The sequence below is a fragment of the Myodes glareolus genome, chromosome 7 (assembly GCF_982192425.1).
Source record: "Myodes glareolus chromosome 7, mMyoGla1.1, whole genome shotgun sequence".
NCBI lineage: Eukaryota > Metazoa > Chordata > Mammalia > Rodentia > Cricetidae > Myodes > Myodes glareolus.
In genome coordinates, this window is record NC_142032.1 from 6,293,344 (window position 1) to 6,311,061 (window position 17,718).

The 17,718-nt window shown below is 40.5% G+C and overlaps 1 protein-coding gene across 10 annotated transcripts in view; it reads right to left on the reverse strand.

The window, feature by feature from the left end:
- Vti1a (vesicle transport through interaction with t-SNAREs 1A) overlaps positions 1-17,718 on the reverse strand; it is a 313,453-nt gene that overhangs the window by 234,424 nt on the left and 61,311 nt on the right. For 5 of the 10 annotated variants that reach the window (XM_048423302.3, XM_048423308.3, XM_085694105.2 and 2 more), the window contains exons 4-5: positions 8,475-8,552; positions 2,317-2,337 (exon numbers count right to left, since the gene is read on the reverse strand). In XM_048423302.3, coding sequence (XP_048279259.1) covers positions 2,317-2,337; positions 8,475-8,552 — 99 coding nt within the window. The remainder of the gene's footprint in view (positions 1-2,316; positions 2,338-8,474; positions 8,553-17,718) is intronic. The other 5 variants (XM_048423304.3, XM_048423309.3, XM_085694106.2 and 2 more) reach the window with 1 other exon arrangement.

Sequence of the window (17,718 nt, forward strand, 5' to 3'; positions counted from 1 at the left end):
GTCCAAATGAACACTAAACACTGCACATGCACTGAAGTAATGGAAGCGATGTATTCTTTTGGAGAGTTTTTCCCCCCGCCCCCAGAGAGGATGATCGGTTCATGGGCAGCTTCCCAGCAGGGTTTCCCTTCATTTCTTGTAACTTCTTCACTAAAGTCAAACTAAAATCAAATTCTTTTAACAGCTGCACCATTTACATCATCCCCTCAGCTGTGCAATGCCCCAGTGGTGTAAATGAGGAGACACAGTACAGTGGCACAGAGGCTGTCGTGTGCCCCCACTCTCTATCCCAAACTCCTGCTCTCACCCTCCTCTTGGCCCTTCCCAGAGCAGGTGAGGGAAGCTGTGCAGGAGCCTTCAGAAGGAGCTCAGTTTGTGTGAGGCGCTGTGAAAGGGGAAATACTGGGGACGCAGCATTCCAGCAGTTCGGTGTACACAGCCAACGCCAGATCAGCTCCCTCTCCGCTAAGACCCTGCCTCCCAGCATACCCTGAAAAGACTCAGCATACCCTGAAAAGAGCATCACGAAGAAGGATGGGAACTTTGTGCTCCCAAACACAACAAAACACTGTGGTTTGGAACAGACAGGTGCTTGTCTTCTTAGAAAAGGTGCAAGTGAAAAATTGGGCTAACATTCACTGCAGGAGCACAAGCAAATCCTGACTGGGAGAAGAGCCCCTCTGAGCAATCTCCATTTAAGCTCAGCATCACCTAATCCATAAGTGTTTGTGCTGCACCCAAATCAAAGACACAGACAACACTGTTCCTCAGATTGTCATTCCATCGCCTGGATGATCTCACTCTACTGACAATAGTTCTATCACAGAACACCTTCAGAAACATCAACCATGGTACTAACACATACACAACTGTTGACAGAGAAAAACAAGAGAAATTATCAAGCAATAATATATTACAAAAGAGATGGAGACATAATTTTCAGCTTTCAAAATTAAGAATTCCTCTGATCCTGCACTACAGCGTAACAAAAATCTGGCCAAAATTATACTTGTTATTGTAAAGCACAGGAATTTTAGCCATCAGATCACTGTCGATTCAGGGACAAGAGCTTTGTGGAGTTTCTTGGCATTGGTGTGTGTGTGTGTGTGTGTGTGTGTGTGTATACGTGAATTCAAATCATTGTTTTCATCAACCTTTGAACATTCAGATCCCTCAGCAAAGGGTAAAGATCTCTAAACACACGAAACCACCCACGTCCCAGGGAAATCATGTCTATGTCATCACGCATTCAGAGAGTAATCAATAGTGGAACTAATTATACTGATTTAGTATATACATATATACACATACTTCCATGTTGGAAAGGAAAAAGCAAACCCAAAGTATAAGAGGCTATTGGTATACTTTCTCCCTTCAGCTCCCATGCCATTGTCACTTTGGCTAAGCTAGGAGCTCACTCACGCATTTCAATCAACCACTGCTCACAAGCTTAGGAAACATCTCCAGCACCCACAGAAGAGCAGCTCCCCATCAGAACCACTCAGGAAAAGCTGCACTCAATGTGCTCGACCAAACTACTATGACTGCTGGGAGCAAGAGGACTATTCTATGTCCTTGCGGGAAAACAAAACTCAGCATTACTAAATAAAAAGTGATTGTCTCCAAAAAGTTGAATCGAAGCCTTGGTGGATTGGCCTTAGTGGAAGACAACAGTAATGCCCTGAATCATTTGGCCACGGTGACAGGCACTGCTGCAGAGACTTATGAGGCCCCTGAAGAGGCTGGAGCAGCAGGCAGGAAAAGGAGAACTCCTCTGGGGACTGTTTCCTACAGAAAGGAAAGTGCTTAACAGTGGAGCAAGATTGCTGCCCCAGGTGTCCTGGACAAGGGCAAGGGCACTTACAGTGCACAAGTTCCCACGGTGCCTTATGTGGGACCCTGAGTCCATGGGTGGGTGGTGTCTCAGTAAAGTAAACCAGGATCAGAAAAGAAAATAAAGTCATAATAACTTCACTGAGAAACTAACACAAATAAACAAATCTGAAACACCCACAAACAATGACACTCTACATTTAAGATGCACCTCTATTATCCCTCCCTTTTTGTTTTTTGACTTTAAAATATTAACTTTCTCTCAATGTCAGCAAAGACGAGTGAGGGGCTTGCAACAAGCACGGAGCACAGCTGCTCTGAGGAGATGGGCAGAGAAGATTTCTCAGGTCGTCAGGTCAATAGTTTTGTCAAGTGAACACTTCCCTGGAAAAATGAATACAAGATACACTTCGGATTTAAAAAATAAATTTTATAAGAAAAAGCAGAACTAAGGAGAAAAAAAAGGAACTGGAAAATACTTACCTCTTCACGTAATTTTATCAACTGCAACATGAATGCACCAAAAAAAGATAAAAAGGGAAGACACGGCAGAAAGAAGGATCAGCTGTGTGACAGGATACAGAATTAACATTGACAATTCATCTGTTTACATGTTTAGCATTTAGAAATCACAGACACACACATTAAAGGAGCCTAAGCACAGACTACATGCAGAGGGTTTGAACAAATAAAGATCACTTTCTCACACTGTCACATTAAACAAAGAGACTAGTGTGAATTTCTCTTTTAAAGTACATCTAAGAACCATCATGAAATAAAGGGGGAGCGACTTCATAGAAGTCTATATTATAAAAAAGAAAACAAGTTTACCGCGTCTCTCTTCTAAGAATGCACCATTAGAGAGGCTGTGTACATACAAGATTTCAGGATGTCTCTCTATTTGGAGACTTGACAACTGACTTCAGATTTTACCAACAAATGAAAATGACCAGTAGTTCATGCTTTGACTCCGTTAAGTATTTAAAACAACAACAAAGATAACCTACTATTACTTTCTGGTTTAATGCCATCCTTGCACCCATTGTAACGATAGGCTGCATTGGGTTTACACTATTTCAGCTGAGAATCAACAAAAGCAAGTAAAAAGTAGCTATCAGAGGAGTTAATGTCAAGATTTGCGTTTTTTCTTAAATAGTAGAGCACTTACTGGGTGTGTTTTTATTTGACTTTTTGTTTATTTTCTAGTAATCTTAATCTTCCACACTGGGACATATCAAAACAAGGAACCCGTTTCCTGTGTTTGTACTGTGGTTCGTTTTCACTAAAGTCAATCAAAAGCCACTCCTTTATTTGTTAGTCAGTTCTCCTACTGCGGCATTTTAATCCCCTACTTTTGCTCATGTTCCCAACAGTAACAGATGTAGAAAGCTCCTAGAAACCAAGAATCTATGAAATCATACATCTGCCCCATTCTGGGTATGTTTGACATCATTCTAAAACACAAACATCACTGCACTGGTAAAATTACTACCACTGTTTCTACAATGAACACAATAGGAGCCCGGGCCACAACAGACTGAGTCACATTCTAGGTCTGAGCCTTGCATCTGCAACCATTCAGGACTACAACTGGTCATCTTTGAACATCCAAGCATCTGTAACATCGGTTACCACACATGACACACGCAAGCCAATGTGCTAAGAATGGTTCAGTGTAATTCTCTCTAAAAGTATGATGTTTAGTTTACCACAGCCATGAATTCTCAACACTTAATGCTGACTTAGTGTCAAATTCAAGGCGGGCAGGGATGCATTTAAGCTCATTCTGTTATTTCATTTTTTCCTGGAAAGTACTTAAAATCTACAAGGAGGAGATTCAAATTGTCAAAAACCCTTTATAGAAAGGGTTTAGAATTAATTGTATGGCATCTCAATCTACATTTAGCAAAATTTTAAATGTCAAACTTTAAAAGTCCTAGTTCACAGCAGACAAAAGTTATTGTTTTTAAATACACTCATTCCTTTCCCCACAGCCATCCTGGGTAGCGTCTCATTTTTCCACATGGAAAAGCAACAGATCTGTTCTCCAGATGAAGTGAAAACCTAAACTAGGATACCTGGCCTATCACACATCGCAGTTTTCCCTTTGCCATCTGAACATCACAACAGAAAACCCACAAACACTAAACCTCAGAGGCAGGCGATGTGGGAACTGGCTGCACAGCTCTTTCCTTCTGGGGCACTATTCTTCAGTTGGCTATGATACTTAAAGGGCCAAAGTTTAAAACCCCTCTCCAGCAATGGAGTCCATTGGGGCATGCCACCCTGCCATAAGCAAGGGTGTTTAAAAATGCTGCCCATTTGCGTTTTCAATGGGTTTCGAACAAAAAAAAAAATCTTGTTTGTGCTGCATGGCTGCATTCAAACTCCACACCGGATTTGTAGCTAAGCTAAGGGACGTTACTAATCTTCATCTTTCTCCCCTTTCCTTTTCTTTTTTTTTTTTTTTTTTTTTTTTTTTGGTTAGGCTGAGAGTTATGCATTGAAATAAACAAAGATGGTCGCTTTTTGAAAATTAACAAGGCTTAGACTCCACTAGAGGTAGTGATTTGGACACTCTTCGAGTTACTGGCTCCATCATACATGCCATGAAAGTGTGCAAAACCATCATGTTGGCTTATGGTAATCCACATCTCTTTTTTTGAAACAAAGATTTCTCCCCACAACCCCACCCGGAATGCAGAATTTGATACAAGAGGTAATCTGTTCCTTTGTGGGCTGAAAAAAAAAATCTAGTTTACGCTGGTTTGAACCAGTGGAATCTCTTGTGGTTAAGCCTTCTGCTGTGACTAAAATCAAAACTGCACTGTGGCGCATGCAAGGGTGGATGTGTGCGCATGCGCGCACTTCTGTGCGGGTGTGTGAGGCACATCACATGACTTCCAGAACTCCCGAATTTTTTTTTTAAGCTGATAACGCCACTGCCGTCTCTGTCCGCATACAGATAACGAATAAATGCTGAACTCTATTAAACGCCCTTTACACATTATCGTGGGTCGAACACACAATTTTCTGAACTTATGATGACAGTCTATTTATTTTGCTAGAAACCCCCAGCACGAACGAGCAGATTTGTGCCTGGTAATGATCTGCTCTGCCGGGGCTATATGAAATGATACCGACCTTCTTCAGATCTTGCGGAATTAAATTGACCGACTTCACCCCCTGGTCTGTAGCTGAAGTTTGACACACTTTACGCACAGCAAGCCCAAATCGGAACTTAAGAGAACCTTGTATTAAAAAATTAAGCAATCATTATCTGTTAAATATTGCTTTACCACAAAAACTTCATATGTTGGAAACTATTCCACCCTTTATACAGTTAAAAAAAATCTTCTTTGTAGGATTTTTCTCAGGCACTGGATCAATATAATTTTGCATATGGCAACAGAGAGTCTACTAATGTTCAAACAAGAGCTCTGAGCATTTTGGTTTTGCCATTGCCACACCCTACTCTGAAAGTCTATGGCTTTATTCTATAATCTGTTTTTTGTTTGAGAATGGTTCTCATGAAAGGAAATCAAGTTAAGAACTGTTAAGCTTTCTACTCCGGGTAAATGCTGCGGCACTGCATCCAGTAGCTCAACTCTTGGAGAAATCACACTGTACACTGGAGGACAGACAAGAATGCTCGGGACACTCACTCTTGGGAAGACAGGGACCAGATCCTCAGCACTTACAGGTGCAGAGCAGATTTTGACACCACCCCTCCCCCCCTTTGGTAAATCCAGGATGAGATATATTTAATCAAATGAAACAGATATGAGTCAGAAATTGTGCAGGAGTTGATATGGAATGCAATTAAATGTATATTGTACTAAGGACATTAAAGATACTCTTGAAAAATCCTTAACTGTACAAACAGTGGCATTCCCAATCATGGCAGACATATAAATACACCCCAAAGTAAATCACTGTCACTGATAATCAGCTAGGAGACCATAGCTACATGCATCAACAGCCGGCTGTGGATGGCTACCAGGACTGGCCCCACGCCACACAGAAGGAGCTGATTGCTACTGTGTCCGTGCCTGTCCAAAGTGTCACAAGGAGCCGTAAGGAGCTGTGCACAAGGCACTAGGAATGAAGCCAGCACTTTACACGCTTGCAGTCACAGCTACTGGCTGTTATTTTCTTTTTCCCCTTTCAATCACTCTAGATTTTTAGTTGACAGATGTATGCTAATTTAAGTGACTATGACTAATTTTGTTTACACTCACACTTTATGTGTATATTAAAAGCGTATCTTAGATATATGACAAAAAGGCCTGAAAGCCAGTGCTTCAACAATCAGCATGAACACAAACTTCTTTCTGGGTAGAAGAGTTTCTTACATAGATTGTGGGTAGTCCTTCTAACCACAACACCCACTTCTTAGCTTCTGCTCTATACAAATGTATACGAAGAGCCCATTAAGACCTTTTCTGGAGAGACACTCTGCTTTGACTGCTGAGCCAGGGCAACACTGGTAGAGAATAAAAGTTATTTTCAAGTGACGTCTGAAGCCGTGGCTAAGGGTGTGCTCATTTAAATTCCTATATTATGACAAAGAGCCTCAACATAGGACTTAATGACTTCATCGTAGCACGGAGATTCTGCTCTGCAAGGTAACAAATTATTCGAAAAGCTTGGCATGATCTCTGTGAACGTTCACAGCTCATTCAAATGTGAGGCTGAAAAGTCCATGGGAGCCGTAGCCGACCATCTCCATACCCTCACGACAGCAATCCGCCGTGCCGTATTTCCTGGACTTGGCAGCTCCTTATCACCTTCAGGTCCAGCACTTTCAGAACTTGTGAGTTTCACTCAGATAAGTCTAGGGGAAATCTTTGCATAATCACTTTAAAGTGACAGAAATATAACTTGAAAAATTCAAAAATTATGAGCTAAAATCTATTTTTGTGGAATATTTTTCTTTAGGCTTAAAAATCATACTTATATGTATGTAAGACTAATATTTTAGGTGCATTAAATGTCCCTTAAGAAAAGTGAACAAGGTGTAAAAAGGATCTGTTAGAGAACTACAGCATCATCATAACACGCAGCCTGGGTTAGGCAGGAGCCCCTCCCTTCTGTCCATTCTCCGCCAGCAGCTGCTCAGACGAGGCGGGCGAAGTCTGCAGCTTCCAAAAGAACTGACAGGGAAGCTGTATGGACACTTTTTTTGTTTTTTGTATTTTTTCTTTTGCAAAGAAGATAACGCTTTTTCTTTTTTACAGTAGTTAAAGAAGAAAATTGTGATTCATTTCAAGAGGCATGCATAATCCAAACCCCACTTTAAAAAGGCAGAAATATTTTCCTCTCATTCTCCCATTTTTTAATCTCTTCTGAGTAAACCCCCTCCCAACATTACCGCTCACTTCTGTTCTGCACCAGCCCTGTTAGCTGTTCTCACATTTCAGTCAGGGAAGTTGACACTGCAGGTCAAAGCTGAGTGGTATCTGAACTCAGGCTGATACCATCCACAACGAGGAGGAGGCAAGCCAAACAAATGGCCTGCTCAGTGATTCTTCTCCCACTTTTCGGGTAGGAGGACGGGTGCCTTTGTCACACCAGCCTCCGCCCAGGTTACAGTGCTCACATTCTGTGCTGCATAATTTAGTATCAGTAAATATAAACCCTGAAAGTGGGAGGTGCGTGCTGCAAACTCTAGCATGTTGGATGGATGGGCTGCATCTTCCTCTCAGTCACAGCTGTGTTTTAGCCAGGGAGTGCTTCATTCATGGGAGCAGAGAAGTAACCCTTGAAAGAAGGTCTTACCTATGGTGCTCCCTGCTACCCAGCAGTCCCCAGGGCTGAGAGAGACTTTCCAAAGTCAGCTCTCCACCAAGCATCTTGAGACACGCTTTTAAAGAGTTGCACATACCATACCTATGTGAACTTACAGTGTCTGCAGCATTAATTCAAAGAAAGTAGCAGGGGCTAATTAGACTCATGACATGACTGCGCCGTCATCCAATGAGGAATGGTGGACAAGCTGTAAGAACCTTTTACGAAGAAACTGTATCGTGTATGTTTTTTCTGTATGCAGATCCTAAGGTGCACGCAGGGTTTATCCTATTGCTATTGTCACCACTGTCAGCACAGAAGCAGGGCAGGCCTCTGCCTGGGCATGCACACAGTCCCACACTGGCGCTGGGCATTTGCATCTGGTGAATGTATTTTTAAGAAGTCACACAATAGGAGCCAGGGCTGTGAGGCTGGATTTTGAAAGCTTACTTTCATTTGTTTGGCTGCGAGTGTTGACTTAATTGTGCTGCATTCCTATCAAAGCTGCATTATGTACTTTTTTATTCCTCTTACATGTGTTTGAGGTGAAGACCTTGGCTTTGTCTGCAAACAGCGTGTTTCAAGTTATTCCTTAAGTACTAAATAATAAAGAAAAGAGAAGAAAAGAGGTTTTTTAAAAGATGGCAGACAGTGATCATGAGGTAAAGGGTTAAATGTAAGATCTCCGAGAAACATTTTGAAGTTGATTAAGACTCCAGCTTTGCATTAAACAGTATCGTTTCCACATGAGTTGCTGCTAACACTGTTAGGGAGCAGCTTGAGAGCCCAGTGAGCCCGTGACCTCCTTCACCCTCCAGCCACCCACCGGGCCTTCCTCATTAGCATTCTACCTGGTTCTCTGAGGAATTCCCATCATCCCCTAGGAGCTCATTCCGTACTTCGTCACTGTAGGCGATCCGTGACCTTTTCTATAAAACAAAACAAAAAGGGAAAGAGCGAGGTGAGCATTAGAAAGTAAACACGGCCAAGCATTCCTGGTATCAAGGCGGCCATCGCAGACCCTGGGGAGCCCTCTAATGGAAGCCTACCGGTAGAGCTGCACAACGAGCTCAGAGTTCCCCAACACAGGAGTTTAATGGAAGCTACACGTTTGTTTTAGAAAGAAATACCAATAACGAGAGGAATTTCTGCTTTGTGTTAATGTTCTATTATTTTTTCATAAGTAGATAAGAATTAATTTATTCTTCGGCATGTTGTTTGAATAAAACCACTAAACTGGAAGAAATACAGTTATATAGCTGTATAGTTTTAAAACTCACAGATTGTAATTACTACAGGAGTAAATGGGAGTCTCAGGAGGAAATGCACTGCACAATCCCGAGCAATCTCAGAAAGTCTCTACTTCTAGGATAATATTCCTGTCACCAACTGTACACTGGGCTGTCTGGACAAGCACATCTACATTTCATCACTGTGATGTCACTACCCAGGAAGAGAAGGGATTGTAAAGCCATTCCCTAGCTAGCAGTAATTCAAATGTCTCCAACTCCTCTCTAAGGAATAGCCTAAGGAAAAGCAATGCTGGTGAAGGAAGGGAGAGAAAGTGGGGAGGGAGCAGACAGACAGATACTGGTAAAGCAAAGAAATTTCCCAATTTCCGGAACTAAAGGCTGTGAGTCACTATCTCCAGTGAGACTGTGCTGTGCGAGGCCCACCCACCCCTCACCTGCATGGTACACTGAGCACACTGCAGTCAGAGGGACATGGTTCCAAGACATTCATGCCTGTCTAAATACACTCATTTGCGGGGGATGCTCCAAAAATCAGTTGTGAAACTTGAGTCTGGTTATCAGTCCCTACTTCATCTTCACCATGATCAAAAGTCATTCGCTGCTTACTCTGCTTCTCAACTAATTAAGTAAAAACGGTCAGTTAGAAAAGGGAGGGTGGGAAGCTGTCATGTCTTTCCTGGACTCCAACGATCTAGGACTTAAAGTTCTTATTTGTTTATCTATGGTCTGAAAAAAAGTGCTACAGTTTCAAAGAACTACTTGTAATCCATAAGCAAAAGGCAACTGGAAGATTACAATTCTAATTTTATAGTAGTCAATGAGTAAAACTGCTTGGTCTCAATCGGCTCATTATACCTTAAAATCGTATTATTTAAAGGAACCTCAGACAAGAACAACCACTGAGTTTAAGATCATTTAAAAAGGCTAGTCTTTCTCAAGTGGGTGCCTTCTCTGGAGCACAAGACACAGAAAATATTCTTTCTTTACTATTTTCTCAATTCTCCCAAGTGTGGCACATAACAGAGAATTTGGTTTATTGCATATAATTCCGTTTATTGCTTTTCTGGATGTAATTAAGCAAATGATATGCTGGATCTAGCAGAATCCAGTTTTAAAACACTTACTGGAATATAAATAAACACACACCCCACCCAGATACTTGTTTGAGGAAAACAATGCAGTATCGTGGAATTCTAAAGGTAACTCTCCTTCCACTGTGCCTAGAATCTTAGGGTCATGATGCTCAGCTTTGTAAACCAGTTCTGGAGAGACTCAGGCAAACAACACAGAGCTAGAGAACACTTAGGGATAAAGGAGACAGATGTGCCCACCCCTGCCTGCCCAGAGTCTCCCTCTTCAACAGGGCTTTTCTGCCACAAACATCTGTCTTAAAATTTAGCAGCTGCAATAGGTCTTTGTGAGTAGATAAATAAGACTATAGTTGCATTGCAGGAAGAAGAACAAATCAGAGACAGAAGGCCTTGGTGTGTGCTCAGTAAGGACATAAATATACAATCTCTTCAAAGTTCAGGCGTGGCCCAACCTATTTGTCTGTGAACCCGCCAGACATTTTCTCACCACAGAGAGCACATGCTTAACCTGGTTCTCCTGTGGAAGCTACTGTGGATTGCCCATTTCTACTGACTTCATACAGAACATTTTAAAATGCTAAGTTACAAGGTCGGCCCACTTAGATCATGCCAAACCTCTTTGCCCACTTGAAGGCCCCACCATCACAGTCTCAAACCAGCTAGGCGAAAGCATTTTACAGCATTAAAGGAAATGAAAACCTTTAAGACAGGCTGATGTATCAGAGCTGCCTTTTGCATTATTCATTTCATCACCATGGGGGACTAAAACATTCCACAGGATGCAAAAATATCATATGGAGATTGTTTTCTGTTTCTCCCCTTTTTACCAAAATACCAACAAATTGGCAGAGATTGTGCAATTCCATTATGTTCTTATTTAGATTTATCATACTTCAAACAAAGACGACATTACAAATGTAGAACCCTGGTTATCTACTCTTGCTCTGGTTAGGAGGCGTTGCTTTGACAGCAGCAATGGGGAGAATAGTGGCCCAGCCATGGAGGAGGATCACCCACAGCTGTAGGTGGTCTCTGGGAAAGTCATGCCTCACCACTGGGACAGCAGAGGTAGGTCTTGAAGGACTTTTCTGGCTGTAATTAAGCAAATGATATGCTGAGCATAACAAAGTGTTTCCTGGCAGGACTGACTTAAAGAATGAAGACTTCATTGCAAGTAGGAATAACTCCCCATGAGAACGGCACAATGCCATTCTATTCTGCACTAGAGTTTCATTTTCCAAAAATAAAACAAATTCAGGCTGTTCTTTATTAAGAATTATATTTGGAAGCCCAAAATTTTCTTGTAATTTGTTAGCATTTAAATTTTTAAGTAAGCTGACTGTATGTCATAACCACAACTCACTCTTTGAAATCATCCCTGTGCTGCTTGAAGATGAAATTCTTTCCAATAACAAATGGCTTGTTTTAAGGAAAATCAATAAATCATGTTATCTTTTGTGGAATTTTAAAAACGCATGCTGAATTACTAATTACCTACATAATACTATAGTTTAGAAGATTTTAAATTAACAAACTGAAACCTTTATTGTATCCTGATAAACCTAAAACATTTTTACTTTATTATTAAGACTATAAAATCTGTACTTTAGCCAAATGCAAGCATGAGAATTTGAGCTGGAAATGTCACACATTCAGCTACAGCTTGAAGGAACCCAATTCATAATGCATTTTATAAATAGTTAATGACGTCTACACATAAGCTAACCAGGCAAATCAAGAAATTGTCAACATTTTCAGTCCTGGTTGTCAGTTACCACTGTCTGCTAGTGTTTTCTGTGTGGCTGCAGGAGAAGTCCACTGTCTGCTGGTCCTTATGTGTGGCTGCAGGAGAAGTCCCCTGTCTGCTCAGTCTGTAATCTACTGTAATGTCTGGCCTATACCATAAAGGTGAAAAGCTTCGCATTACAATATTTCAAACACACACATGTGTGCGCACACACTTGTTTAAGAGAAGGTCTCACTTTAGTTGTGTAAAACTTACTTTCTGTGATTTATACTTCATACTTCAGATGAACTAGATAGCATTAGAAAGCTCTACAGAACAGACACAAGAAAACTGTACCAGATTAACAACACATTTGTGTCTCCTGTGCAGTTAGAGGGACCAGGCTTCTCTGACTGCTCTAAAAGGACGACAAAAGTGAGTCTGTAGTTATAAAAATAAGAATTGCACATGTAAAGAGATTCTGGTTGATAGGAACAGGATGCTTGTGTACTGATTGCCTAGTTTTCTTAAAACCAAATTCAAACAGAGACACTTTTTCAGTTTGGTCTAGAAATTTGGCCTGAAATAATCTAGCTACTTGACTTAGACTTTGACATTTCCCAATTGAGCTCACTGTGTCTGTGGCACACACTGCAAAACTGGGAACAACATGAGTTAACTTAGTTTAAATTAATTAAAACTTGTCATCTCTGACCACCTTCTATATGACTCTACACGGGACACACTGTATCTGCAAGCAGAATGAGGTTCTGCGGCCTACCACAAGCAAAAACATAACAATGAGTTTGGTTTATTACTAAAGCGTATATGAGAATTTAATTTCCATGTCGTGCACATGGCAAAGCAATTGCTTAAATTGCCTCACCTGGGAATTTAATGCAATGTTATCATCAGACCAGCCACATTGTAAGTAGATTTATAATGCTTTCCATGTGCTGTGCTTGGTTGCATATGAATTAAGTAATGATCTGGTATTACAATAAAATCAGCTAGTTCCCACACCTGGCAAACAGGATATTTCACTAAATTAATAGCCATACAGTTATATCACAAGGCATAGAAGAGGAAGCCATCTCCAAGGCATTTGACTCGAATCTTACATGGGAAGCAAATAACACCATGGAAATGTGCAATGTCACTATACTGAATGAGCTGTTCAAGACAATCTGTTTCTAACATCTGTATTACTGAATTAAGACCTTCTCATTCCCATTCAATCTTGGCCTAATTTCCTTCATTCAGTACTCTAATTACTAATCAGCAATCCGCAAAATTCACAAACATTGAGAAAGCCCTTTATTCTAATCTACATGCTGCAGACAGCCAAATAATTGATACAAAGTGCAGTGTGGGTTTGGTGTAATGAAAGGAACAGCTTGTCCCACTTCCTAATCAAATCGGTCTATAGCAGCAATAGTTAATAGATTTCTCTATAGTTCTAAAACAAACTAAGCATGCTGGCCAGGCTTTTCCATTGCTTCTACCATGTTTTTTAGTCTCCTTATATTTAATAATGCCACAGTTACTAGGTGATAGGCCTATTAAAACCTGCTATGCTTTCAGAGCCAAAGAATTTTACTGCTCCAAAGAACTGAACTGCTTCTGTTATAGTTAACACTTTGGAATATCTACAGAATGCCATGAAATTATATTTATTAGCAAGCCATGACTGTTGGCCATCACTACTACCTAATCTTATCTGGTTCTAATTAAATGACGTCACAGCACTATAATGTCCAGCTACTATGTTTGAAAATACATATACCTTTGGCACCAAGTATTCAATCTCTTACCACACTTCTGTTTGTCCCCAGCTAGGTTCATCCTTTCAGCCAGAGTAATTCTTGTGACAACATCTCTCCCTACACAGTTCAGATAAAGGCAAAGTAAACCCATATGCAAGGATCTGATGACTGGCAAGTTGCTGGGGTGAAAAGGAACAGGGAGTTGAAGGAAACAAACACAGAGAGCACCAGGCCAGTGATCTTGGTCACATTAGGGCTTCAGAGTATCCTCATCTCTAAAATAGTGATCCTAATGTTTACTTCCTGTGATTACTACATGGATTAAATACTGTAAACAGACATAAATCTTTCTTAATACTTTGGCTATGATAACCTCAGGAAGCAAGTTCCTCCGAATGCCAGCTGATGGGACACACAGTGCACTCTCCCTATGGATGTTTTCTCTATGCACCAAAAGTGGCTTGAGCAAGTCCACATACTTCGACTAATTCAGATACAAAGGGGGCTGCATTTTCAGGGGGTTTGCAAAACAAACAAAGAAAACAAACAAAACAAAACAAAGCCAACTGACTGTCATTCTTCGGTATTATTAAAGGAAATCAGTTCCAATCTGATTCTTTTAAAGAATGAATAAACTAAGAATAACTGTCCTTTTTCAACTGTTTAGACACTAAACAGTCCTTAAAATTTTAGAGTTAAACGTCAAGTGCCCAGTCACCATGTTGCCAGCATTTAGTAAGAGTGATGGAAAAGTATATTCTCTCATTTTATTACATATTTCTTTACTTACTGTGTGTGCATGTGTGTGTGCAAGAATGTGTGTGTGCATGTGTGTGCACACGTGCATGCATGTGTGTGTGCATATGTATGTGCATGTGTGTGCTCATGCCAACATGCAGGCCATGATGAATATATGGAGGTCAGAAAACTACTTGCAGGTGTCAGTCCTTTCTTCCTACCGTACGAATTCTAAGCTGAGCTACTTCAGTGATCTGGGAATTTATACTTCCCGTCCAGCACAAACTCAAGGGACCACACTCATACCACCAGAGAGGAAATACTAACACACCCTGCCACTAGACATCACCAAGTGGGAAAAGCAATTTAGCATGAGAGCACCAGGTAATTCTTCGGTCTTCAGGATGGAATACTAGGAAAACAGACTTAAATTTCTGCAATTTTTTAAAAAGTCATAATCACTCAAAATTTTCACTTGTACTTTCAAGTGTATTTAATATGTTTAAAAGGGGTATGTATGTTTTAGCTGTACATTATGAGATAAAATACACCACATTTCTTAATTACTTTCTTGCAGTGAGCTATAATACACATGTGAATATTTCTGTGCATATTATGAGGTTCTGTGTGTATGTATAAACAAAGAGACTCACACAAACCCATATCTGATCCATATGGGAAAAGAATTCTTTGTGCTGTGCAGTGCTAAATAGATTTTTATTTAGACTAGGAATTCTGACTGCATCGTTGCTGCATCATTTGATGATTTGCAAAACAAGCAGCTCCAGAACTCACGTAACTGCACCTCTTATTTTCTCTTCCAGCATTTCCAAACTTGGTTAAGATTTCTGTCTAGCACTGGTATTTCAAGCCTGAGTCAGCTGAGATCACGGCCCCACTTGCCTTGACACACTTATAGCTTATAACTTTTGACACTGACGCTGAATATGGTGTGGCCATGTCTTAGATAATGTTAGCTTGTCAACCAGCAATTAAGGTACCTCATTCAGAAAATCAGCTTATATTAGAATGTCCAGAAGTTGGTATCAGCATCTGGAACTGGGTGAGTAGTCAGTAAAAGAAATCCAATTCTTTAAAGTCTTTCTGAGTACAAAATAATTCCATAGACTTAACCTGAAATACCACCCACCCTGAAAATGATACTCTGATAAGTAAAAGCCATGCAACAGATGTTTCACTTGTATTAAACTCATCTACTAGAGCAGGGCATATAAATTAGTGTAATTAACTCACACAACTATAATTTCTCCCTTCAAAAGCTGTCCACAGTCATAATTTGGGTCATTTACTTATCTAAGAACAAGTGATGCTGAAGGCTCCGCACAACTGACACCAAGGAACCATATCAGGCATCCTGTAGACCATAATAGAACTCAAAAGTGGTTGGTTCTCAGCCAGAAGATGAGTGTTCTACCATGCCACAGGACTTGGACCTCACAAGGAGAACTAGTCTCCCAATGGTGGTATTCTTCCTATCACTATTCTATTGCATACACAACTCTGAGACAGACTCTGTTCTTTGGGCCTCAAAGGCAAGGTGGCTACACTACTATCCTTGTTATATGAATTTATCATCAGGTCCTTCTGAAACAAAACACCCTCTTCCAGAAACAAATGATAACTATAAGCCTTAAAATACACACTGGTGTCAACATCTGAAATATTGACAACAATAATTCTAAGGGTTGGGTGAGGATAAATACTTAAAGTTAAATATCTTATTTGATGGAATAAAGTCTCTGATGTACGAAGATAAGTCACAGCCACACCGGTGGATGTTAGTTAAATATGTTTCTAGATAAATCTCCAAAGGCTATACCGTAAAGCAACCATGATCTACTCACAGGGCTGTAAGGAAAGCTATGCCAGTTATAAAGAAGAACCCACGATGTCTAAAGACACACTGCACAGTTGCACAGTTACTCTTCCAAACTGGAGTCAGCCACCTCATAGATAAGAATTCTACACCTGGTGTGGGAGAATTGTCTGTATTCTGGCAATCATATTTTAATAAAACACTGATTGGCCAGGCAGGCAGTATAGGCGGAAAAACAAGACAGGAAGTAGGGGTGGAGCAAAGAGACTGGGAGTATTCTGGGACGCAGGAAGCTCCCTCCGCCACTCCTGCCCAGACCAACCGAAGAGGCAACATGTAAGCTGACAGCTGAAAAAGGTACCAAGCCATATGGCTAACATAGATAATGATAATGGATTAATATAAGTTACAAGGGTTAATAAGAAGCCTGACCTAATGGGCCAATCAGTTTATAACCTAATGTAGACTCTGTGAGATTTTCTTTGGAACTTGCCGGTTGTGGGGTACCAGGCAGGACAGAAACCCCAACAAGCCGGCCCTCATATTACATACACCCATTTCTTCTTGTTTATTTTTGGACCATGTCAACAGATTTCTTACTTAAAAATATGCTGGCACAATGAGGTAATGGTACTCAAAGGTCAAAGCTGCATGACATTGTAAATGCTTTATGGATACAACCAATAAATCTGCACTACATAGGCAATACCTGAAAGTCACTATTGAAAATAATCCTTCTGTACACTGTGAAACTGTATTGTTCTTATTGTTAATAAAAAGCTGGTTGGCTAATAGCCAGGCAGGATTTGGGAGGCAGAGAAAATGATGGGAAGAAAGGTGGAGTCAGAGAAGCCACCAGCCAGATGGAAACTCCTTGCAGGAGAGGTAAGAGCTACGGGACTCAGAGTAGCACATACAGTCATAGATATGGGATGATTTAAGCTGCAAGGACTGGATGGAGAGAAGCCTAACCTATCAGCCGAGCATTTATAATTAATAGTAAGTCTCTGTGTGGCTATTGGGGAGCAGCTAGCAGGACAAAAAAGGAACACCTACAAATGGCATCCAATGTGGGGCCTAAATTTACATATAGAGCTCAAGAAGCTAAAACAAACAAAGTAAAAACACCTGCAGCATTCCAGAGCTGTGGGATTGAAGGCAGTTCCTGGTTAAGAAATGAGCCAGGCCTGTGGGGTGTAGAACTCATCATCTCTCACAAACCTAGATTGGGCTGAGTCAGCCACCAAAGCTGAGGTGGAGGTCCTAGCCTACTGGTTTAAAGAATTATGCAGCCAGAAAAAAAAATAGAGATATTCAGTAAAGACAGATTCAGATAGAAAAAAAAACAAACAAACAAAACCAAATTCTAAATATGTTACAATGTGCTTCAAAATGGTTTTGGCTTAAGAAAGGAAAGAAAGTGGGTATAGACAGTCATAGGAAAAATAGTTTTAAAATAATAAAGCCTTTAAAGAAAGAGTAAAGTAGTATAAAAAAAGCCACATAAGATTAGAAATATACAAGGAGTCTGGATTCTGTATATCATTATGTTGTCTTTGAATATTTTGTTTGTTGATGAAAATATGTACATAATATGAAATTATGTATTTTCAGAACATGAGAGCTGTTAAGACACTTTGGATTATAAAGGTTGCTGGATTAAAAAAAACTATATATATTTAAA